This window comes from Lepidochelys olivacea, assembly GCF_965140295.1.
Source record: "Lepidochelys olivacea isolate rLepOli2 genome assembly, chromosome: 6".
Taxonomy (NCBI): domain Eukaryota; kingdom Metazoa; phylum Chordata; order Testudines; family Cheloniidae; genus Lepidochelys; species Lepidochelys olivacea.
In genome coordinates this window covers 66,965,300-66,991,002 of record NC_140416.1, presented here as the reverse complement: position 1 = coordinate 66,991,002, position 25,703 = coordinate 66,965,300, and the positions used below count along the sequence as shown (strand labels likewise).

At 46.8% G+C, this 25,703-nt stretch overlaps 1 protein-coding gene across 2 annotated transcripts in view; it reads left to right on the top strand.

Annotated features, from left to right (window-relative positions):
- The first annotated feature begins 3,194 nt into the window (after positions 1-3,194).
- The window catches only part of TYRO3 (TYRO3 protein tyrosine kinase), a 56,089-nt gene continuing 33,580 nt past the window's right edge, over positions 3,195-25,703 (top strand). The window contains exons 1-6 of one of the 2 annotated variants that reach the window (XM_084630491.1): positions 3,195-3,730; positions 8,178-8,326; positions 12,605-12,705; positions 15,669-15,839; positions 19,449-19,535; positions 23,952-24,067. In XM_084630491.1, coding sequence (XP_084486617.1) covers positions 8,223-8,326; positions 12,605-12,705; positions 15,669-15,839; positions 19,449-19,535; positions 23,952-24,067 — 579 coding nt within the window. In that variant the 5' untranslated portion in view covers positions 3,195-3,730; positions 8,178-8,222. Of the gene's footprint in view, positions 3,731-8,142; positions 8,327-12,604; positions 12,706-15,668; positions 15,840-19,448; positions 19,536-23,951; positions 24,068-25,703 lie in introns of both variants that reach the window. The other variant, XM_084630490.1, reaches the window with a different exon arrangement.

The following is a 25,703-nucleotide window of genomic DNA, read 5'->3' as shown; positions in this document are numbered from 1 at the left end:
TCAGTCCAATTTTCACACAGTTCTTCGTCCTTATCAGTGAGGATATAACCAACTTCTGAGAAGATATGAGGCCAGATCCCCAACTGGTGTAAATCAGATGAATTCTATTGAATTCAATAGAACTAGGCTGAGTTATTCCAGCTGAGAGTCAGGCCTATGGCCCTTAACAAAAAGTTCATATCACACAGTCACGTTTGCAGATAAAGCTGCCTCTATAGGCTCGTTTTTCGGGACACTGGTAACTAGAGCTAGTTGAGAAACAGGAAAAAAAAATCTGGTGAATGTTTAGACAAATTTTTTCTATACTTGGTCAAAAACTTTTTAAATAATAACCATACAAGAGTAAATGCCTATTTCAGATCTCCCAGCATTTCTTAGGTGCATTCTCTATAGGTTCCTGGCCTTTACCTGAACTCATTGCCAAGATGAGGAGACAGGGCTGTGTGTAAAATAGCACATCAGATAAAAATCTTTATGTACAATTGTTTATATCTCATATAAATCTCTTGGGGGTCAGATCTCTTTTTCTGTGTGTCATTTTTCTATTATTCCATCTTGTTCTCTGTTCATCTGCAGTTTGTTTCAATTATCTTGGCCCTGAGCACACTTGTATGTGAAACATTGTCTAATAATTACAGCATGGGCCTGGGAATCAGGAAATATGGGTCAGTCCTCAGTTATGCCACTGACTCTCTGTGTGACTTTGATCAACTCACTTCATTTATCTATACCTGAATTTCCCATTTATCACTGCTTCAATTCCCCCTTCTCTAAATTGGGAATATTGATACCCACACCAGAGGGATATTGTGACATTTGTAAACCTCAACAGTTGAAATCCTTAGATGAAAGATGCTGTAAAAATGCAAAGAGTTCATATAACGCCCATTACTCTTCACACAAGGCTGCTAAACCTTGAGAACATAGTTACTTTCTATAAGCAATGGCCCACATAAATGTGTGCATCAATATACAGCATATATAGCTAGATCTGGATTTGGACATATGGATTTAAGGGAGAGATAGAGATTAGCTACAGTGATTATACTGGAAATGCTTTATGCTTTTAGCAATCATATACACTGAGCATCATAGCCCAAGAACTGACAAGAGCATCATAGTCCCCACAAAGGATCTGCCATGGATTCCTTACCCCGAGAGCACCATGGTTCCCTGCTAGCTGTTTGATATACCTGATTTGTCAGTGTCTCCTTCTTGCCTTTTCATTTCAGATTGTAGAAACAGAGGAGGGAGAGAAAACACATTTTCATTACAGTCATGCACCCCTACTTGGCATTGTTCCAACACCTTAGGGATTCCTAACAGAAATGCAAACAGATGAGGATTAGTATGAGTGCAGAAACCAGAGCCTGGGGCTTGGGAAACACTGGCATAAGTTATGGAACCCTGTTGTGCCTCAGTTTCCTCATCTGTCGAATGAGGATAGCAATACCTTCCTTCCTCACAGGGGACTTAATTCACAAATGCTTGCCGGGGGAGCCTGAGGTGGAAGGCACCATATAAGTGCCACACATCTTAACTATGATTACAAATTGAAAATTGCACTGTGCTATAATGATACTTATGGCGCCTTTCTGCTATGGTTCGCAGGGTGACTATGATGAAAGGACAGAGTCAGGGCAGGGGGGCTGGAACAATTTGTATAGTGGGGGTGCTGAGAGCCATTGAACCAAAGTGTAAACCCTGGATAGGATGGAAACCACTTCAAGCCACAGGGTGAGGCAGCACCCTCAGCATCCCTAGTTCCAGCACCTATGTGTCAGGCTATTTGTTATAACCTTCACAGGGTTCTTTTCCCCCTCACAAAAATAGCTCCATGGAAACTCGAAGCTAAAATCTGTTCCCTTTTCATAGGCTACATCGTCCCTTACATTTTGACAAGTGGAGGGGGCCCAAATCAAGCCGACTAGGTCTGGGGGACACAGAATATCTCCCACCTGCAGATGAGCTGCAGGGACTAGGGTTCACATACTGGGAGCAGGCTGGCCTTGGTATCATTTCCCCACCATAAGCCTTGTGGGGAAATACCTCTCTACCATAATGCCTCATCAGTCAGCATTACCTTCTGTGCCTCACTGCTGCAGGATCTCCCAGTGGGGAGGGTTGAGGGCTTTGCTATGAGTGCAGAAGCAGTGCAGAAGCACAAGGGCATGGTGCAGATAACCTAGGCCTCTTCAGTGCTTGGGAGATCGGGGCTTGGGTCTGAAATGCCCAGTTGTGCTTGCGTCAGCACAATCCATTCCCTTGCTCCCAGATAGTTCAAGTCAACTCAGAGGCACTTCTGCTGGAGGAAACTGAGGCCAAAACTTTCAGACAAAGTTACCTAGTAAAATTAGGTTTCAGAGTAGCAGCCTTGTTAGTCTGTATTCGCAAAAAGAAAAGGAGGACTTGTGGCTGAATGCATCCGTGAAGTGAGCTGTAGCTCATGAAAGCTCACGCTCAAATAAATTTGTTAGTCTCTAAGGTGCCACAAGTCCTCCTTTTCTTTCTAGTAAAATTGATCTCTTAAAGCCATAGTTAGACACCAATACAAGTGGCCTGATTTTCACATGCAGTGACCAAGCCCCCAGTGACTCTCACTGATTTCATTAAGAGGTATGAGTGCTCAGCATCTCTGAAAATCAGGCCACTTATTTAGGAGCCTGTATATGGGTTTAGGACCCTAATGAGCACCCACATTTGAATTTTTTTTGCTCTCAATCTCCTTCTCCTAAATGGATTTTTCCCTCCTGTGTAGTGGACAAGCTAACAGCAAAATGGTTTTCCTCCACCCCACAAGCATGCCCCCTTGTTTGTTGTAGGGTTGCTCACCAGACAGCTGGTCTGCTTGCATTTATTTAAAATAATAAATAGCACCAAAGCATTTCCTTGGGGGGTAAAGGCCATATAAAGAATTACCTGGACCTTGCAAATAAACTCTTGCCAGGAAGGTAGGTTACATTTTGACTGATGCAACCTCGAATATCCCTTTCCATCAGGAAATTCCTGGGGGGAGACACTGACTCTGCAGATCTGTTATTTTCCACTTTATTAAAAGTTCAGGAAGCTTGGATAATAAATAGATTATATAAATATTCATGAGGAGTGATGTCATAGGTAGGTGTGTGTGCGGGGGTGGGGGGTGCAAACCAGCTCTGTGACTGCCTGACAGCGCCATTTCCTGGAGGAAGAACGGGAATAAGAAGAGCCGAAGGAATTAGCAGCAGCAGCAGCAGAAGGTGGCCAGAGCGAGAGAAGCAGCCGCGGCTGCGGGGACTCCATGCAGCCCGAGGCCAGCAGAGGGAGACCGCCCTGCTTTGCATTCCCTCTCGTGTAGAGTGACCCGCTCTGGGAGGAGGGAGGAAAAAGCGATCGGGAGTTTGGGGGCTTCCTGAAACTTCCCCTACACACTCCTCCTCCCCGGGCTGGCGCGGGGCAGCAGCAGGGCCCGCTCCCGCTGAGCGAGCCCGGGGGAAGCGGCGTGAGAAGTTTGCACTGCAGCCTCCCCTGGGAGCTTCTTGGGAAAGGGCACCGCTTTGGGGAGGGGGGTTCCTGCCTCCTCCTCTCGGAGCAAGAAGCAGCCGCCAGCGTGGAGCTGGGGGGGATGCGGCTGCTGACGATGAAGATGCGGGAGAGATGGAGATGAAGCAGAGCATGGGGATCCCGGGGCTCCTGTTGCTGCTGCTGGGACTATGGGCTCTGGCGCTCCGGGACGCGGCTGCTGAAGCAGGTAAGGCTGCAGGGGCACAGGAGGGAGAATTGCCGCTCGCCCGGGCTGGAGGCTGAGCGCCGACCCTGGCAGGCTCTGTAAGGGGCTGATCTTCCGAGGGGTAACGGGGAAACGTTCGGCCCAGCGCTTCTCGGCTGCTGCCTTGTTATTGAACCTGGCGCCCAGCCAGCGGCTGTTGGCTTTTGCCCTGATCGTCAACGTCGTACCGAGCCGGAGCGCTGGGTCCGCCCCACCCCAGCGCGCGGAAAGCTCCCGCTGACACGGCACGAGCTCCGCTCCCGGGGCTGGACTGCGCGCGGGAGAGGGGTCCCCCCCGGGGGGGAGGGCTCCCTTTCAAGACCGGCGCGCTGCACTTGACGGAGTCCTTCTAGTCTTGAGTGCATTGCTCAGATCCTCACCTACTGCCTAGGCAGCTGGAGCTGAGACAAGTGCCACGCCGCTGGAGAACACTATATTTTATGGGGGAGGAGAGGGAAGGTGACTGTTAGCATTTTGGAGGGCTGTGGGCTACCTGCGCGATCTATGATTGTGAGTTACTCTGCATGAACTAAAAAGAAAAGGAGGACTTGTGGCACCTTAGAGACTAACCAATTTATTAGAGCATAAGCTTTCGTGAGCTACAGCTCACTTCCTCAGATGAACTGTTTGCAGCAAACTAATTTTTTTTTTTTAAAAAACAAAACGTAGCTTCTGTTTTATTGTTGCCCAATTGCCCGTAAACAGGTCTTGATTTTGACAAACTTAGTTGCTGTTTTCAACGGCATGACCGTTTCTGTGAACAATTTTTAGCGTATACCTTCTGGAAATGGTTGGGATGCACTATTTGCTCTTTGCACCATGTGATTGGTCACCCAACTGGCATGGTAATACTTCTGTCCCCGATGGGATGCCTTGGCCATAAAGAGTGCTTAAAGTGAGGCTCCTCCATCCATATTTAGGCACCTAAAGAAGTGGCCTAATTTTCAAAAGTGATGCTTGACGCCTCTGACGATGAGACAGTGCATTTATGGATCAGGCCATCTGTGCCTAAATGTGGGTTGAGGAGCCACAGTAGGCACCTACATTTGAAAATGTTGCCCCCAAGTTTTCTATCTCCCACACATGATTTCCTTTGTAGCAGAGGTTGACTTCAGTGGGACCTGCTGATCGCTCAGCTCTTTTGAAATTCAGATTGCTTATTTATGTGCCTATATTTGGGGAGGGTCTAAGTATACATAATCCTGCCTCAGTGTGTTTGGAGGTGGACTAGATAACCTCTTGAGATCCCTTCCAACCCCACGTTTCTATGGATTAAGGAGCCTAACTTTAGGCATCCATATTTGAAAGTCTTGTCCATAAGCTTTAAAAACATAAAGACGTCCCCTTTCTGTTTGTGAATTATCCACCAATGTTTGCCTATGTGTGACTAATAACAAAAGCTTTCCAAAATGGTGAAGAGAGCACTTCTAGTGCAAATGCTCATGGGAATACTGATTCAACACTCATATTTATGAACCTTATGCTTGCTGTGAATAAAACCTGGATGGTGGCAAATAAAGAGAGTCCTGAATACCAGTTAATTGAGTCAGTGGGAATGTTTGCAAATGTATTGTTCCTGTATTTGCAGAGCTCAGATTGCTATATAGGAAGGCCAGGTGATAATCCATTTCTATATGGCTTTTGTTTGTTTGCCTTCTAGCCTACATTTTCCTAGTTTCACCTACAAGAAGACATACAAAGATTTGATTTTATAGCCTAATCCTTCCACAGACATGTTTCTTCACTGGGAATTTAGGTCTCAATTCTACATTTAGATCCACATGGGTGGAGCACTGTTGGTTTCAAGGGTTTGCCTTGTAGATTTTGATTGCTAGATTGGGGACCTCAGGTATCAAAGGAATGGAAGGTCTTTTTGCCTTAGTAGGTAGAGGTCTGCAGTAATCTGTTTCTTCCTTCACTCCAAAAACAACTTCAAAAAACTTCTGTCAGTAGTAATCAAAAGATACAGAGATGATAAACTAACAAGTAAAATATACTGTGCACAGGGACAACTGGTGCACTCATTTGTTGCCCATTCTGTCTGATAGGCAGTACGAAGTTAATATGATTTCATTTCCTAATTAGTTATGAATCTTTACTTCTACAGTGTTCACATTTTGTGGGGGGAGGGGGGGAGAGGAATAGCTAGTTTTTATTTCCTGCACTTCGTAAAAATGTAATGAGGTAAAAACGGGGAGTGGGAGAGTAGGCGGAGGACTACTGGAAAGTAAACATTAATCTTAACTTCTCAAATGTACAAAAACCCCAGGCACCCAACCTGGGTGCACCGTTTCCTTCTCTTCAGAAAAAGGGGCTGCAGCTGAACTGCATCTTACGGGTGACAGAAATGTGTGTCTGTTAAAAATCCCCATGTTATTGTTTTCCCTTTCCTTGCAGCTCACCTCCACCTGTGGATTACACAGAAGTGCTGTTGAAAATAGCCAAATAGAATATAGTTAGCACTGTGCTTTAATTTCTTGCATAATCAGTTTGGCTGGGAACTGAAACTTTTAAAGGCCTTCCAGATATCTTGTTGTGTACATTGTGATTAACCCTTTTCGGCAAAGCAGACTGTAGCAAGCGAAGTCATTTGCTGTTTCAGTAAGACACCTATTATGAAAGAGTGTCTGCCAATTTGTGTGTGCATTTGGATACCTGGCTACATTAGATTTATATAAAACAGATGGATGTACTGTGAAATTTTAATGCTCTGTTTCAATATTATGCATGGTGAGAAGGAGGATGCTTTCTGGGACACACTGGGACATGTAATTTATGCCACTTTCACGTTAAGTAATCTGAGGTTAGATCATCCTCCCTCAGTTAGGTGATTAATTCCTTTGCCCAACCAAAGCATTGCTGTACCTAAAATTAAATGATCACTTTACTAGTTTCAGTGCTCTTAGTAAATTTGCTAAATTAACAGCTCTTCATGTTTATTTACAGTTGCTAAAACACAGCTGAAAATACACAAAATATTTTTCTGATATGACTGTGCCATGGAAGCATTTACTGCTGTTACCAGGGGGATGCCATGTAATGGCAAACGGGAAATGGGGTACCAGACTATTTCTGTATTCAAATGCAATTCATGCTGTGAAAAAGTTTGAGAACAGCCTGGCTACATGCTTAATTAAGGGCAATCTTGGCTTCACAGTGTTTTTCTGTCAGGGTGTGGTGGGCTGGAATGTCATCTGGTGATAGAACTGACTGCATGTGAGCAGAGCTAGGGTCATAATTCTGCACGGCTGGTCAAGGGCAACATAGTGATGGTCAGGTTAACCTTTCTCTGAAGGATCCAGTATAGGCCACTAACAGAGGTAGGATACCAGACTAGACTGAACCATTGGTCTGTTTTAGTCTGCCAGTCCCTGTGCTAATGGAAAGGAAAAGGCTACTTTCCCCAGCAGGACTGGATACTTTACCTTTGTCTTCCACCTTTCTGCTTTATCCAAGGTCTCCTTTTCTCCCCTCATTCCTCATATACATGCCCATCTTTAAAAAATACACTTATCTAGTTGGTTTCTGTGTTTTTACAAGATGACATATTCCACACATTCACTTCTCATTGAGGGGAGTGCTTCCCACCCACACGCAACTGTGCTTTTGGCCAAATGCTGATCACTTTTACACCAATGTCAGTCACAGCAACTCCTCTGATTTCAGTAGAGTTATGCTAGATTTACACTGATGTAACAGATCCAAATTAGGCCATTTGTCTGTTCTGGAGATACACAGTGGCTGGCTGAAGTATTCTCCCACCACATACTATGGAAAAATGTGTTCTGGAAACAGTTTTTTCCCTCTGATAGGAATCCTTTAAAGTATGCTTTACTTTCACTGGGTTTATAAATTGCATTGGAGCTTTTGTAATGCAGTGGAACAGTGTACACTGAGTAACCTGCTGTGACTGAGTCTAAAATCCCAGTTATTTACAAATGCGTACAGTGGAACAGAAGTGATGCCTTAGTAGTAGTATAGGAACATACCATAGCAGCTGAAAAGTGAGAGGGGGCTTGGGGGCGGCATGATACCATTCTGAGGGAACACACACATCACCACTGTCAAGCACTGCTGTGAAGAAGCCTACAGCATTCCTATCTAGCTGTAACTGGGTGCTGCTGTGTGGAAGCTCATCCTGCTGCTATCCAAATTGGCACTGGCTTTGAAGAAGCCCTGTATAGATTAAGCCTCTGCCATTTTCAAGTAATTTGGAATGTCAGTGTTCTCATCATGAAACAAACATAATAACATTCTGGCGAGGCAGTTAGAAAACTGTGCAGTGTGTTCTTGTACTGTATGTCCTTACAGACCACCAACCTAGATTAATTTGCTGTACTCCAACCCCCTCTTCTTTTGGGGCTGGGGAGGAGGAGTATATTTTTTTTTTTTAGGTATGAAATTGACAGGATCTCCAATCAAATTAAAGGTGTCCCAGGGTCAGCCGGTGAAACTAAATTGCAGCCTCGAGGGAATGGAGGACCCAGAGATGTTGTGGATCAAGGATGGAGCGGTGGTGCAGAGTGTAGACCAGGTGTACATTCCAGTAGATGAAGAACACTGGATCGGTTTCCTCAGGTACAACAGCTGTGGAGGAGATAGACTATTATGGAAGCTACTGGGCCAAATTCTGCTGTCAGTTACTTCAGTGGAACCCCACTGACCACCATGTGATTGTACCTTTATACCTTGCCTGGGCATGACTGAGAGTGGAACTTGATCCACTGTGTTTAAGTCACTAAGGACGGGTTGGATTGTAGCTGGGGGAATCTGACAAGGCTCCTAGATACTGTGGTGATGGGTGCTTTGGAAATGCCTGTGATAGATAGACAGGTGGCCAAGAGGTGAAAGGTATTGCTTATCCTATTAACAGTTCTTTACGACATCCAGTCCTCTGGAATCTATGCTGAAATTGTGAAGAGATATTTAGCCTTATTTCTGTCCACTCCCTTTAAAAAGAAATTTAACACTTTTCTCCCATTCTGTGTTGTATGCACACCTGAGTGATATCGTGGGTACAGAATGGCTCAAAGGATTATTAAATGGGAGCAAAGCCTCTCACTTTAAATCTCCAGTTCAAATCCAACCTCAGTCAGTTGTGTCTAAGGGTCATTGCCATCTGAAGTCTCTTCAGTGGTCACAGCCCAGTTACCAGTAAATAGTTCTTCACCACCACAGTTGGTAGCCTTGCTGCAAGTCTCGGCAGAGGACTGAATAGACCTGGAGACTGAATTACCCCATCAAATTCTTCCCGAGGGTCCCCCTAGGCCAAAACTAAGGATCATTGCCAGGGTGGTCAGGGGAAGCTTTTGCTGGTTCTGTCCATGCTGTATCTAGATAATCAATAGGGAGCTTTCAGTCCAGCTCCTTTACCAGCACTGGAAAATGAACAAAACACAAAGCAGCATGGTAGGATGCTTTCACCTTGTTTGTTCTAATAAGCTCTGCAGTGCAGCTGGAAGCTTACATTCTGACTTGGATAAATAAGTTCTCTCTCTTACAATCATTAATTCTTTTCCTCTCCCTCTCTCTGACTAAAAGGGTTAGGTGTCCTAATTAAAATTAGACTCTTGGGACCACTTTCAAACCTGTTTGGAGAGGAGGATTTGTCACGCACACCATCCCTTAGTCATTCCAGCATATTTACTCCAGCATTTATATCAGGCCTGCTGTTGTCAGAGGTCCAAAAAGCTGCCTGTAGGGCCAGCCTTTTATACCTTTTCTTCAGCAGGAGGTGGCCTCTTGTGCGTCCCGGGGGTAGTAGTGGGTTAAGCAAGGGCCCACGCTCCATCTCAGACTCCTTTCTCCCTGCATAAAGGGAGCCTGGTACCAACAGCACGCTCTGAGAGAGAATGTACTTGGAACTGCCAGGCTCAGTCTAGGATCACCCATTTGCAAACACAGGCCTCCTTGCCTCCTTTGGATTAGCATATCTTGGGGTTTAATACCTGTCACTAATAGGGTTGCCAACTGTCTAATCACACAAACCCAAACACCCTTGCCCTGCCCCTACCCCTGCCCCAAGGCCCCGCCCCTTCTCTGAGGCCCTGTCCCACTCACTCCATCCCCCCTCTCTCCGTCGCTTGTTCTTCCCCACCCTCACTCACTCTCACCGGTCTGGGACAGGGGGGTGGGGTGCAGGAGGGGATGTGGGCTATGGGCTGGGGCTGAGGGGTTCCAAGTGTGGGAGGGGGCTCCAGGCTGAGCCTGGGGCAGGGGGTTGTGATGCGGGAGGGTGTGCGAGGTGCAGGCTCTAGGAGGGAGTTTGGGTGCAGGAGAGGCCTGGGGCAGGGGATTGGGGTGCAGGAGGGGGTGTGGGTTCTGGGAGGGAGATTGAGGAGGGGGCTCAGGGCTGGGTAGGGGGTTGAGGTGTGGGAGAGGTTATGGGGTGCAGGCTGGAAATTTGGGTGTTGGAGGGGGCTCAGGGCTGGGGCAGGGGGTTGGGGTGCAGGAGGGGGTGAGGGGTGCAGGCTCCAGGTGAGTGGGGCTTACCTCAGGCAGCTCCCAGCTGGCAGCACCGTGGGACTAAGGCAGATTCCCTACCTGCCCTGGTCCCACACCACTCCCAGAAGCAGCCGGCACGTCCCTGCGGCCTCTGGGGCAGGGGGCTCCACTTGCTGACCCTACCTGCAGGCATTTCCCCCGCAGCTTCCACTGGCCACAGTTGTCGGCCAATGGGAGCTGTGGAGTCAGCGCTTGGGGACGGACTTTTAGTGGCCTAATATCTCCCAGTTTGGCTTCAGTAGCCTCTGGGAGATAGAGCCTGATTCCGGGAGACTCACAGTGAAACCAGGAGGGTTGGCAACCCTAGACGAGTTCCTGGGATTTCATGGATTAATACAAAAGAGACCAGTAGATCACCTAGTCTGACTTCTTGCATAACACAGGCCATCACATTTCACTCAGTTGCCCCTATACTGAGTGAGCCCAATAGGCTAAAGCATTTCAGTTCTCAGGAGACTAAGCTGCTGTGTGCCACAAGCAGAGAACAGGAGAGACCAAGGTGCCACCAATGCCCTGTAATGGCAGGGGAGTGATTAGGTAGGATATGCCCAGATGATCCCAGCAAGTGAACCATGCATCGTGCTGCAGAGGACAGCAAAACAAAAACCCCAAAGTCCCAATTAATCTGATCTAGGGGAAAATTCCTTCCTGACCCAAACCTGGCAATCAGTCTGACCCTGAGCATCTGAGCAAGACCCCTCCAGCCAGGCATCTAGACACAGGATTCTCTGTACCACTTCACGGCAGTCTTCCATCCCGTTCAGTGTCCCATCTTCAGCTACGGTCAATCTCTGACGCTAAAAATCCCCAAACAGAATACATCTAGCCAGTTGTACATGGCGGGAGGGGAACTTTTCCGGACCCCTGCAGTGAACTGTCTGAAACTTCAAAGCATGAGACTTGATTATAGATGAACAGGCTGCAATAAACCTTCCTCTGATAGGAAAAATCTGTGTGCAGTAATCCACCCTGCAGCACTGCATCATATACCATCTCCATTATAGTCCCCGCCCCCAGATTAAGGACTTTTTTGTCTCCCCACACTCCCTCCTTCTCCTGGTCTGATCTCCATAGCCCTTTCTCACCCCTCATACTACTCCACTGACAATAGCTCCACAGCATCAGAGCTGAGTCTGGGTGCTGGATCTAGATATGGCCATTTTCTTTTTCTGTTTCCTTCTTCCTCCTAAAGTGATCATTTCAACCACCCACTGTTTTATGACTTTCTCCTACAGTCACTGTATTTCAGAACATGCGGCTGGACGGGCAGGACAGCTGGTTTCATCTAAAGGTACAGCTCTGAAAATCAGGCTGTAGTGGGAGCATTTTCTTCCCTTCCCTCTTCCACCCTGCACATTCACCCCATCACCAAGACCAACTGTTGGCATAAAAAAAGGGAGCATCAGATCTGCTCGGGGTCCCTGCATGGCAGCAGATGCATGGCTGCAACATCACAAGGGTGCATTTTGCATTTGTATAATCAAAGGGCACTCTCACGTTCTCTGCGGTCTTTGATACCTGAGACCCTGAAGCCTCAACTCCTGGAGCAAATCCTGCCTTATAACTGAGGGCAGAATTTCCCCCTCGAGGTCTAAAACTCTGATACCACTTAGGCCACAGTTCTGCCTTCACTTGCATGGATCACCTCTCTTGGAAGTCAATGGGAGCTGCACCGCAGTGAGTCAAACCAGACTTGGGCTCTCAGGGTCAGATCCTCAGCTGGAGTAAATCAGCATGGCTTCACTGAAAACACTAGTCAAGGATCTAGGTGGTTTGTAGTATGAACAGATCAGTTAGCTAGAAGCGTTCCTCGGATAAGAACAATGCTGAGTAGGGGCAGAGTGAAGGAGTGTCAATTCTGACCCATCAGTCCTTGTGTGAGGGTTTGTGCAATCAATCCTGTCCCTAACGAAAGCACAGCATTTGCATTCTCAGCAGGTATGTGAATTGGAGGTGCTGGCTAGGGATGATTTAGTAGTTCAAGTAGACTCTTTGGAATCACAAGTTCAGAATCCAATCTAGTTAGCCCCTTAATTTACCTATCTTGAAAATATAAAGTGCCACGTTATTTCCTGTTTGTAGATATTTCAGATGAGGGCCTCTCTGCTCTGTGTGGCTATTAAAAATCCCCCAACACCTCTCACAGAAGTAGGACTTGACCCAAAGTATCTCTGTTCTCTATCCACTGTTGTGCCGCATGTTTTGTGCTGGTTAGCTACTGCCCTCCTCCCCAGAGGTGGCTACATAGCAGTGGTGGTGTGTGTATCTAGTTTTCCTAGTGCTTTAGGATTCTCTGGGATGAAAGTTGCTTCATACATGTAAAATATCAATATGTTTGTTCACTCTTTTCAGTTTGAAATCTGTTGAGCGGACAGATTCCGGGAAGTACTGGTGCCAGACTGAGAACAAAGGGAAGAAGGAAGAAACGCAACAAGTGTGGCTCATAGTGGAAGGTAAGGAGGAGGAGGGCTAGCTTCCCTGTAGGGCTTTCTCATGTTGGGATCACACTAGTAGAAGTGGTCAGAGGAGATTTCGCCAGGCTCTCCAGTCTTTGCACAGCTGGGGACAGTAGCAGGAACTGTAAAGTACCACAGCGAACTAATTAAGGCACAGGAGTAGGAAGTGATAGTGGCGGCAGCTGCACTGGAAGAGTGTGTATTAGTTCACGGGTTCTCAGTTTTTAATTCTGCAGACCAGGAAATAAGTGAAGAATCGTCTCATGGACAAATGTCCCCTCCAACCTCCTAATCCCGCGTTGCTTGGGTCTTCAAATGGCTCATTCTGCAGGTCGCCAGGAAGAGCTCCACAGACCACTGCTTATTCACAGACCATAGTTTTAGTACCATTCTCTTAGTTTCATGAGAAGCACTTTCCTTTAGAATTTCCATGATCAGTGTTGCTTCGAATGGAAGTGTTTTGAACTATAGCAGAGTTTACTCAAGTTAAGTATATAATCTTTGATGCATTTTGCACAGCAGTCTGGCCTGGTAAATGTAAAGCTTTACACGTTTGTCCAATAGTTACCCAAGCCAGAGTGGATAGGTGGTGCCATATAGTCTGTAGCCATACCTCCTGAGGCTATGATCATATTAGGTCTCAAGCATTAAGGCTGCTTAGTATTTGAACAGGAGATCTGCAAGAACAACCAGTTTCCACCAAGAAGTTGTACTTTTGCTTTAGTAGGTGGTACTCGTGTCTCTAGGCCAGAGCTGAATGAGTGTCCCTGCATCGTCCTAGGGGGCATTGTGCTGCTGGGGGGTGCTGTGTTTTGGATGGCAATTTGAAGCCAGGGTCCTAGTCATTCATAGTCATTCAAGCTTTCATAGCAGTCTTCACAAGAATAGGGTGTTCATCCTGCTATCCCTCCTGACTCAACCTCCTGACTCAATTCCAGTGTTTTGTCAATGTAACATTTCTTCTACAGCTTCAACTGGAGAAAAAATGTTATAGATAAAAATATACCCAATTGTATAGTGTTGCTGCTTCACAAAGGCTACCATGTTTCACTCCAGAGGTGGTTGCAGTAGAGTGGTGAGTGTGTGTTCCCCATATATACAGTTTCAGTGAGGTTTGGCATCCTTCAGGAGAAAACGCTACACAAATATAGGTTATTAGAATTATCTAGCCCAGGTGAACTTGAATGACTTCATATGCATTGATTTATCTAAAATCTAAGACCAAATCGCATAGGCTATATTCAGGCAGAAATCTTATTGCCCGTAGTTGCCCTGAACTGTGACAATTTAATCTTTGGCTAATTCTTTTCTGGTTTATGGTTGAGTGCAGCTGTTGTTTCAACATTCTTATAGAACTGAATTTTTAATGTATGGCAAAGGAACCTAGGCTAGGCACCTTTTATATGTATAAAATATTTCAATGGATGCATCCAGATATGTTGGCCATAGGATCTCTGGGCCTCAGTTTCTCTATCTGTAAAATGGGGCTAACATTGTCATTAAAAGCCACCTCAGAAGTTTGTGTTGAGGCTTAATCATTTTGGGTGGGTGTGACATTCCAGGGTGCAATCCAGACCAGTGGAGGGCCTGTGTCAGCCTTGCCCTGCAACCAAGGGTGCCTCACAATGCTTTGCTGCTCTAGCTTCCAACCTGGGCTTCTCACAAACATCGTGCAGGTCACACCCTGCGTGTCTGTATATAGCCACAGCCCTGGTCCAGCAGCCTGTCAGCAAACACCAGCCACACACTGGCTTTCAGCAGCCTTGGTTACTACTTGCAGGGTGATGCCAACACACTCTTCGTCCCAGATCGTCCCCCAGTGTGTTCTGCACTGTCCAGCCCACTCCTGGGCAGTCCAGATATTTTAGGTCCGTTGCCCTGTAAGGGGATTAACATACAACAATCTGCTGCCTTAAATGGAGTTACCCAAACAATCCACAACACTGGATTAGTTTAATTAAAGAATAAAACAAGTTTAGTTAATTATAAAGAGAGAGGTTTTAAGTGAATACAAGTAATGAGGCATTAAAGTCAGCCATGGCTGCAAGAAAAATAAAGATAAAATGCTTTCTAAATGTCACAAACTTGACTTGGTTCAAGGTGAAGCTTTTCCCCATGTTTTCGGTACATTGCTGACCAAACTCTCAGGCCAGGATCTGCTCTCAAAGTCCAACAACTGCTTCTCTTGTCTTAGGTGAACAGACAGAGGTGGGTAGGGAGAAAGAATTTGGGGTGGTTTTGCACCTTATTTTTATAGCTCAATCATCCTTTGAAAACATTTTCCTGAGCGTGACCTCTACTTAAAGTTCTTCCCAGCTGAGAGCAAGGAGACATGGAACCTGAGGGAGGAAGGGGGCTTCATGCTGTTTCTTTTCACCGATGTATGCTGAAATGCAGATTTTCTTTGTCGTCTTCCCCTTCTCACTGTCTGAGGACTCTGTTTACAGCTTATATGCAAATTGAGGCAAAGGCACATCCCTTTGTTTAAGACAGGCCTGTCTGACCAGTTCTGCCAGAGCTACAGGAGTTTGAACATGTGCCTTTATCATCATACAGGGGAGATTTCTTAGCTTTGCACATAATATTGCTACATACATTTCACCATGAAATTATTTACCAGTGAGTAATTAGTTTTCAAACAATACCTCACAAGGCACATTTTGGCCAGAGAGATTATGGTGTGTAGGGTGTGAATTCAGTCACAAGGTGACTTTCAAAAACCTCTCAGGGAACAGGTGCTCAGGTCCTACTGACTTTCAGTGAGAGATGGAGGCCTTAATACCCTGAGCTGCTGTTGAAGATGTAACCCTGGCTGTTTGTGGAGGACTCTGAGTTCTCCAGGGGGTGGCTCGCTGCTCTATAAGCGCTAGGTATTAGTGTTAATGGAAGAAAGTGGGAATGTCCTGATGGAGGCAGAGGGAAACTCTCCTCCTACTACACCTTTGTGTTTGCCTTTCTAGGTGTGCCCTACTTTACTGTGGAGCCGGAAGATTTGTCTGTATCCCCTAACGTCCCATTCCACATGGCCTGTGCTGCCATTGGCCCTCCTGAGCCAGTGACAATTGTCTGGTGGATGGGAGACTCCAGAGTGGGGCTTCCGGACATCTCCCCCTCCATCCTAAATGTGTCAGGTAAGTCTGCCTCCAAGATTAACGTCACGTAAGGAGGGCGGGGGGAAGAGGAGAAGAGAGCTCTTTTGCTGCCATGTGACAAGGCCTGCAGCGATACCAGAGACCCGTGTAATAGGAGACTGGGTCTTGGGCACACTGTGATGCTAAAAGCTGGAGATTAGGACAAACACATATCCAGTATATGGCACAGGTCCCAAAGGGGTAATTGTTCCCCAGGACATCTTCTATAGGAATACAAGGCACGGGTCCTGCAGCGCTTGGAGTGGTGTGGATGGCCACATGCTGCTGGAAAATGACATATTGGAGGCCTCTACTATAGCTTCATCTCTTGGGGGTGTGCTTGGTTTAATTAGATTAATCTGCTTGTAATATTTGTCTTATGAATCCAGCTGCCTCCAGCCAGTGCCCGCCCCGCTACAGCCCTGCTGGACATTTCATGTCACCCTCTTCCCCCACAGCCATGCCAGACGTTGCTCTTCCCCCCACTCCCATGTAGCCATGCTGGACACTGGCCCAGCCCTTCTCATGCCTGCAACCAAGCTGCATGCTCCCCTCTACTCCAGCCATGCTGGACACCTGCCCAATTAACCTTTGTCACCCAGTTGAATTGTTGGGAAAATGTGGAGTGAATTGATTGCTGTGGAAGATGGCAGGCTGACAGCCTTGGAGACCAGAGTCCTCTGTCGGCCCCAGAACATGTCCAGTGGGGACCACCATACAGCAGGCCTCCTCATTGGTGTGCATGAGCTCTGAGCTGGAGGGAAAAACTCTAGGGTGAAAGGGAGGTTTGGCCTCTCTGCTGAGATGGCCCATAAGGGGGTCCAACAGAGAAAAGAACATCTGTCACTAGGAATCAGAGTAACAGCCGTGTTAGTCTGTATTCGCAAAAAGAAAAGGAGTACTTGTGGCACCTCAGAGACTAACCAATTTATTTGAGCATAAGCTTTCATGAGCTACAGCTCACTTCATCGGATGCATACTGTGGAAAATACAGAAGATGTTTTTATACGCACAAACCATGAAAAAATGGGTGTTTATCACTACAAAAGGTTTTCTCTCTCCCCACCCCACTCTCCTGCTGCTAATAGCTTATGTAAAGTGATCGCTCTCCTTACAATGTGTATGATAATCAAGGTGGGCCATTTCCAGCACAAATCCAGGGTTTAACAAGAACGTCTGAGGAACGGGGCGGGGGGGAGATAGTCACTCCCAGTCTCTATTCAAGCCTAAATTAATTGTATCCAATTTAATCAAGGTGGGCCTTTTCCAACCTGGATTTGTGCTGGAAATGGCCCACCTTGATTATCATACACATTGTAAGGAGAGTGATCACTTTAGATAAGCTATTAGCAGCAGGAGAGTGGGGTCGGGGGAGAGAAAACCTTTTGTAGTGATAAACACCCATTTTTTCATGGTTTGTGTGTATAAAAACATCTTCTGTATTTTCCACAGTATGCATCCGATGAAGTGAGCTGTAGCTCACGAAAGCTTATGCTCAAATAAATTGGTTAGTCTCTAAGGTGCCACAAGTACTCCTTTTCTCTCTACATCCACTATCCCAATCTCATGGCACCTCACAGAGCTTTAATCTCGTAGGAAAAGCGACTTGGGGCCGCAGCAGAGGGCTGTCTAGCCCTCAGAACACCAAGGGTGGAGCCGACTCCAGCTGCATTCTTAGTGCATTCATTCATCACAGGTGGCCTCGTTCACCCCTCCTCCCCCCAGACACGCACACACCAAGAGGCCAGCTTTTCCTGGTTTAGGGCAGCTGAGTTAAGCTGGAACGAGGTTGTTAAGACTGGAGATCCCGCATCTTCTGTCCTTGTGGAGAGTCTCAGTGGAGGTAGCTAGCGTCTGCTCTCACCCTTGGGACACAGCTCCCCCTGCCAGGCAGAGCAGTGCTCCACTCCAAAGTACTGAGCAGTCTGGGAATTATTCAATATCTTTTTTTTTTTTTTAACCATGAGGAGGCTTAAAAAAATAATCCTCTTGACTTGAAACCCAACTCGCGGTTACTTACAAAATTTAACTCCCCAGAGTTCTCTGGCCTTTGCCTGTTGGCTCTTGCCTTTGAAACAGAAGCTGTGTATGCTGACACCAGTGGTCAGAGTTCCCAGGCATGTCAAAACAGCAGGTCTGTCGGGGCAGGAGGACATACTTTCTTCTGCCAATACAAGCATCAAATCACTAAGGAAAATAATAATAAAGCCATAACTAAAAAGCAAATGTCTTGAGATCAAAGTCAACAATCGGCCCCCGATTGAACAGGGAAAGGACTGTTGGACAGAGTGTGATGGGAGCTTGGTTCACAATCTTCTGGGCAGGGACTGTGTTTCCGTCTGTGTTGGGAAATTGCCTGCCATGTTTTGGGTGCTGCTGCTGCGATCCAAATAATAACAACAATAGTGCCTGCTTTGTTGCCAGCTGGAATGTCTTTCGCTGTGGTTTGGTGGGATCAGTGGAAGGTATTAAAATGTGTCATTCTTTCTATCACTCATTGTAGTCTCTCCTTTCCTGCTCCGCCTCCTTTGCCACCCCTCCTCCTTTTCAATACCTGTCAGTTTCAGTCCCTGTGAAGATGAGTCAAGCACAGCAAGGGCAGGCACCATGCAAGCTACTCCACACAGCTTTGAGATGGCATCTCCATCCTAACTTGCACACAGAGCTGCTGCAGTAGTCGTTGACCTCGCTTGAACAGAACCTGGAAAGCATACTAGGGCCATGTGTAGCAAGGGCAAGTGCTGGATGCACTTTTCCAGGCAGCTTTGCCAATGCCTCTCAATCCTGATTAATCTGTAAGCATCAATCCCGGGCTTCCCCTGAGAAGCTTGCCAATAGTACTGCATTATATTTTGGCTTTGAGATGTGGACAAATAGTCACTGGAGACAAAGGGCCTAATCCTCCCTTGCCCTGCGACTGGTTTAGTCATTTACCCCAGTGCAAAGGGGTGTAAAATGACTCCATTCTGATTTCGTAGCATTTTACGTGCACTTTGTCTGCATTTTGCACTGGGGTTAATGGCTACCTACGGTGCAAGACAAGGGACAATTAGGCCCTAAACTGACAGTACAAAACTCTGTTTACTCATGGCCCAAACTGGATTCCTACCCTACCCTACCCTAGCCTGAAAGCTGATTATTATTTGGATTGTGATAGTGCCCCAGGGTCCTGATGAAGATCAGGGCCACATTGTTCCAGGCATGGTCCTTGCCCCAAAGAGCTCCCAACCAGTGAGTGCCACAAACAGTAGGAGGGACAGGGTGGGGAAGAAGGCCGAGGTTAACAATAATGAGATGGCAACCATGACGAGAGAGCTGCCAGCCTAGTGTTTTGATCTCCTTCTTCCCAAGGTCCCTCTCTCTCCTTTGTTGTGCTGCAAAGTGCTGATATGGGCTTGTCTACAGTGCCACATTCCTCTCCCTTTTATAATGAGCAATTGACACATTAATTACACTAAAATCCACCTGCTTTTGGTTGGCCCCCAGCTTTGCCCCCAGTTGCACGTACAGTCTGAGCTGGATGTCAGACGTAACCATGATTTAGTGGTTGAAGCTGGACTCTACAGCGGTTTGTGTTGCTTTCTTTGTCTTGCCTTGGCTGATATCCAGGTATTAACCAGAGCACGGTGTTCTCCTGCGAAGCCCACAACGTAAAGGGACTGTCTTCTTCTCGGACAGCCACTGTTCGGCTTAAAGGTGAGAGAGCCCCAGCGGAGAAGAATTGGGGGTGGGGGAGGAGGGGGGGAAGCTGTTGCTGAGTTGCCTGAAAACCAAGCTGAGAGGAGCTCTCAGCAGATGGAACAACACACTGTGCTGTAATGGCTGCTCGCTGCTTGATATGCAGGCCCGTTCCCCGGCAGTGAAATCGGCAATTGAACACAAACCACAACTGGAAACATGGTGTCAGAGAACAGATTTGCCTCGTAAAGTGGAGACTCAGGGCAGCAGAGCTGTTCGCACGAGGTGGGCTAGATGTAATCTAAAGTGTAAATGAGGATATAGTCCCTTTCCGGAGATAGAGGGGTCTCTTTGGAGCTGAAGATGCCTTTTCCTCTTGTGCCAATGCACTGGCCTTGCATTAGATGCTGAAAAGAGAGAGGCCAAAGTCAGAGATCACCAGGGACCATTAAAATCAACAGATTGACACTGATTTTATGGATTTCTGTGTTCTCTACCCTTTAAAATCTCATTTAAAATAAATAATTTCTAGCCCTTCTGTGAACATCTGTCATTCTGTGAGTCCCTGAGCCCTTGTCAAGTTTTCTTTTCAGACAGACTGAAACAATAGAGACCCAGGAGCGGCCAGCTTTACCCCTTCATCTTAGGTCCTATCTGCCCTTGAGTTTTTGGTTGTGTTTGAACATTTGTTAACTGCATGATTGTAAATTCTAGTATAGACAAGTCACAAACATTTGTTCCAGGCTGCAGCCTAGAGTTGAATGTGACTAAGAGCAACTGTTTGTGTCTATACTGCAATTTATGATCGTCTTAGTTAATGTGTTAAAATACCCCTTTAAATCCAACTATAGACCATACCCTTCGTGGGGTGTGTTTTTCTTTATGTTGACACTTGTATCTGCAAGATACAGCCCAAGAATGCAACACTTTGTTCTGTTGTGATTTATGACTGACTTAGAAAGCGTTTAGTGTTGTCAGCCTAAGGACTTGTCTACTTGGAGAAATTAACTGGAATAGCTAGTGCAGAATAGGTATTCCACAATAGCTCTTCTGGAACAACTCCCTCTTGGACACTCGGATTCCAGAATAATAGTGCCTTTTCCCTGTGTAGCTCACTCCGCAAAGCTATTGTGCTATAAATTCACCTCCTATTTTTCGTCAAAAACATTGACATACATCTTTAACAGTAAATTACCATGTAAATAATTAGGCTGGGTGAAGATTGGCACATATCCTTAATGGAGCTAGAGTTCTCATATATTTCATAATAATTATACTTTGTCACAACATAGCACCTCCTAGCCAAGGTTCTCAGAATGCTTCACAATCAGAAATCAATGAATAGAAGGTATTGTTCCCATTTTATAGATGGGGAAATTGAGGCACCAAGACATTAAATTGTTCACCAAATGTCATACAAATTGGTGAGAGACCCTGAAAAGAATCTACATTTTAAAATTTCCGGTCCTGTGCTTTAGCCATATGTGTCCTAGCTGGTATTCTTCACAAATATGCCTAAGAAAGTTGCAGTAAAGTGAAGTAAGTGGGGAGGCTTTAAAAAACCCAGTGTCTACAGATCTGATTCTGCTCCCATTGAGACACTGGCAAAACTCCAATGGCTTCAGTGGGAGGAAGAGCAGACTTGAAGGGTGCTCGTTTAGGCCATGATCCAGCAAACACAGATGTGCTTTACTCTGAAAATGTGAGTAGTCCCATTGGCTTCCATGGGGTTACTCAAATAAGTAAAGGAAAGCACATGTATAGGGGCAGGATTGGGGCCTTACAGTTTCACAGATGTAGAGGCTGGTGGGGACTCTGGCATCTGTCCCCAGTTTATTACTGACTCTTTTCATCTGTGTCTCCAGCGACAAACAGTTTTTATGGAACATTTACAAACAGTTTCCTCCTATTATTGTCATCATGTGTTTGCCGTAGAGCCCCCAATGTGCTAGGTACATTCTAAACAGAAAACTGTGGTTACGATAGCATTTACAGGCCCCACTCAAGTTCAAGGACCCATTGTTCTAGGCAATCTACAAACACACAGTAAGAAGCTACGTCTTCACTGCAGAATTAACTTCAGTTATCTACATTCCAAGTAATGCCCCTCTAGTTAGCTTAACTCACAAGAAAGCAGCCGAACTGCCAAGTAACACTCCAGCTGCTGTGTCCATACTGGTGCTACGTGCATTCGGGTATGGACTTCTTGCGACATAGCCCATGGTTCTTAACACTGCAGTATACTGAGCCTCTCTATTAATTCTATCCCAGTAATTGCGGGAGAACTTGTTTGTCCTTTCTGGACGCACAGGGGAATTGTGGGAAGGCACTGGAGGACTAGCGCCACTCGAGTGGTGCTACCGACATCCACGCTACAGAGTGGTCATGTGAGCAGTTGATGACCACTAGAGTTTCAGTCTGTACCCCCTGAAATAACAACCAACTTGAGTTAAAAGCATCACCACGCTGGAGTTAAGGATTTGTGTGTGTGTGTGGACAGGACTCAAGTTAGGGGCAACACTTGATTTATAATTCAATTTCAGTTTGCAGCGAAGACGAGCCCAGAGACAGTTCTTGCCCCAAAGAGGTTACAACCTAAATAGCCAAGACACAGGGCTGGGAGATACTAAAAATTATCATCACCTTTATCACAGGGAAACCAAAACCCGAAGATGTGAGCGATTTATTCTGGCTCACATAGGAAACCTATAGAAAGGCTGAGAACTGAACGGAGATCTCCTGATTCCCCGTCCCGTGCCTTAACCACCAGAGAGTCCCTTCTTTCCAGGAGGCCCAGTCTCAGTCCTGGAACCTGTAGCTAGTTATAGAATGATGAAGGCCTGCTCACTCTTGGAATGAAGCAGACATTCAGCTCCAGTGTATGCCACCCTCTCTCACAGTCCTCAGTGTCAGAGGCATGTGGGAGAGGGCTGGGCAGGACTAGGGTGTTCTGCACTTCAGCTGCAGGTTGGCCTCTTGGGGACTGTTGCAGCCACGCATAAATGAGAGTAGACCTGAAGCTCCTTCAACTGATGGAAGTGGTAGAGTGGGACTCTGGCAGGGCCGAGAATGGGGCAGGTATAAAGGTGATTTAAAATCACCTTTCCTCCTCCTGTTGCCACTGGCCGCAGCCAGGGAGAAATGGGGATTTCTCTGGCTGATAGACTGAGACATGCCCCTGCCCTAAGGATTTTAAAGTCTTTGAAACAGGACACATGAAATCACCCCTAGTAGAGGGTGATATGGAGATGATTGTGTCGGAGAACAAGAGAGATGTAGATTTTAAGGAAGGATCTGTAGGTGGGAGAGGCACTTGCCAGGCATGAAGTTAGTGATTGGTTCAAGCGTAAGATGCAGCACAAATGGAGAGACAAAGCCAGTAGTGGGAGAAGAGGACAATGGGAATGCTAAAAGGCAAGGCTTGGGAAAGACAAATGGAATGAGAGGGAGATTAGGATTAAATGGGTGGAGAGAAAGTGCAGGGGACTGAAAGTGAGGACAAGGAACTTGCATTAATGCATTAAAAGACTGGAAGCCAATGAAAAGATTTAGGTGAATGGGCAGAGTGACATTGTAAGAACTAGGTAGTGAAGCTCCATTCATGCCTTGTTAGGGGAGGAAGGATACTCATGTTAAATTACTAGTCTGGGGAGCGTGGTTCTGTTCCCAGCTTTGCCACTAATTTGGAGTCTGACCTTGGGCAAATCATTTAACCTCTCCATGCCTCAGTTTCCCTATCATAAAAAAGGGTGCTTTGTGGGCTAGTAACCATAACCCTGGGACTACCAACTCAAGTTCCATTTGAAAATGTTTGAGAGAAAAGTCTGGAACAACCGCCATGTGTTTGCATATATCTTCAATAACCAAACAGTGAATAAGTTCCCTGTTAAGCAGGAATTAGAATAGCGTGAGCAATTCCATCTGGCAGCTCTCAGGGGCCATCTCCAAAGGCCTGACTTCAGTGGGCTCAAGATCAGAGGCAGTGGATGGCTAGGACTAGAGGGGGCTCAGCTGTCCCAAATCTATTATCTGAGCCATCGTGCACACCTTCCCAGACCGGCAGGCAAAGCCCCATGGCTGGTGGTGCCACAGCCAGGAAGAAAGCGGAGTGGGGCATCGCAGGGGGAGGGCATCATAGCGGGAGGGCCCCAGTTGTGCACAGATGGGTGCATCAAGTGACGCTGTGGTGGGCTCCTCTGGATCTGTGAGCAGTGAGAGCCAATGGGCCAGACCAGGGAGCTGGGCTCAGCCCCATGGGAAAGCAGCTGCTGCTGCAGGGTGAGTGTGGGGCAGGCTCAGCAACCCCAAAGAATATTTTCAACCACTGCCTGTGCTCAAGTCCCAAATCCCCAGACTGTACCCTCTGCCTATTTCCATGTGACCTTCAGTTCAGTTCTGTGTATACCTAAAGAGTTTCCTTGTTTTTTTCCGTAGCCATGCCTCTCCCCCCTTTCAATGTGACCGTAACCCGAGTCACCAGCAGCAATGCCAGCGTGATGTGGGTCCCAGGATTTGATGGCCGCTCTCCCCTTCATTCTTGCACTGTTCAGGTATGGCCCTCGGGACTCTTCCCTGGCCTGCATGCACAATGGGATCCCTCTGATTGGTCCGGATCTTGGCACCGAAACAGATGGCCTGATTTTCAGAGGGTGCTGAGCTCCTGTCGCTCCAGCTGAAGACCGTGGAAATTGTGGGGGCTCAGCACCTCTGACAATCAGCCCACTTACATATGTGCCTAGCTTTAGGCATCCACGTTTGCAACATTTGGCCCTGGTGTTACTTGGAAGCTGAGCCACACGTTTGGTGCCAGAGTGCCAAGCGGAGAGAGATAATCAATCCTACAACAACCCAGGCCAGTCAAACCAGGCTCATTCCCTCCGCTTGTGCATCTCTCAGGTATGAATATTGGGCAGTGTTCACACAGCCCCCTTTGACTCCCCTCCCCGTCACAGCTCAATGTGAGCTTCCCTGGAATCCCTTTGTGATGCTGAGACACTTTCATTGGAAGGAGGGGATTAGAAGCACAGATGTAAACCTGGAGCACAAATGCAGCATATGCTAACCTGCTTTCTCTCCTGTCCCCTTTGGGGAGGGGCAAGGAAATAGGAGAGTCCATGCTCTGATGCTTATTCCCTTTCATAAATAAAATAAACCATCATTGCAGAGACATTTCTTTTTACCCCGCAGCAGAAATGATGCCTGGATGTAAGTAGCTTTCTGTGTCTCTGGTAGTATTTTGTTGTTGCTGCTGCTACTGTTGTTTGCAGCTAAAAATGAATTTCTTCCTATGCTTTGCAAGGCTGAGTTAGCCCCAGTTGGTACAGTCCATTCTTCCTGGTATGCATGCTCATCAGCCTCGCCAATGCTAATCTTTCTGGGGTTTGAGCTCCTCCTCTCCGCTTTGAAGCGGGGAGAGAAGCAGAAAGGGAGCAGAATCAAAACAGCTCAGATTCCATCCACTCACCAGGCTTTAGCATTTCTTAAGCCTCCCAGCCCTTTCTGTGCCCCTGTTTGTATCTCCGATCCGGTGGGCAATAATATTCCCTTTACAGGAAATCGTTAGACCAAGGGAGCTGGGATTGCCGCAGTGGTTTTGGCACTGGCAATCTCATGTTTCATTTTCCCTCCCTCCTCACTCCGCAGCTCTGATTCTGTGAGAGCCGTTGACCCACATTTTCCATGTGAAAATGCATGCCTCTGGCTCCCCGTGAATGAATGATTGTCCTCCTGCTAGGAGGGTGCAGAAAGGGGGACGCATCGGCTCTGGTTCTTGGGCACCTTGGATACACTATGGGTCAGTGCACCCTTGGAGCTTCTCAGAGAAAAGGCTAAAATAGTGCCACTTTTCCTCACTTCAATGCAAGAGGTATTTCAGAGGGCGGGGGTGGGAAACGAATGCAGCCTCTCTGACTCTCCAGAAGCATAAGCAGAATGACAGAATTTAAACGTGAAAGTCTGATAGCTCCCACCCAGCTCCGGATGACATTGACTGGCAACAGGAACAACAAGTCAGCCTATTATGTACTGTACACAGCCTAAGCGTCAATATTATTAGCAAAATAAATTAATGGATCAAAATGGGGCAGGGGACTGTTACATTCGTAGTGGAGATAAAGTTAGCAAAGATGTTTCCCCTTTGTCAAGACTCCTGGGCTCGATCCCCAGCTTCGCTGCTGACTCATGGCA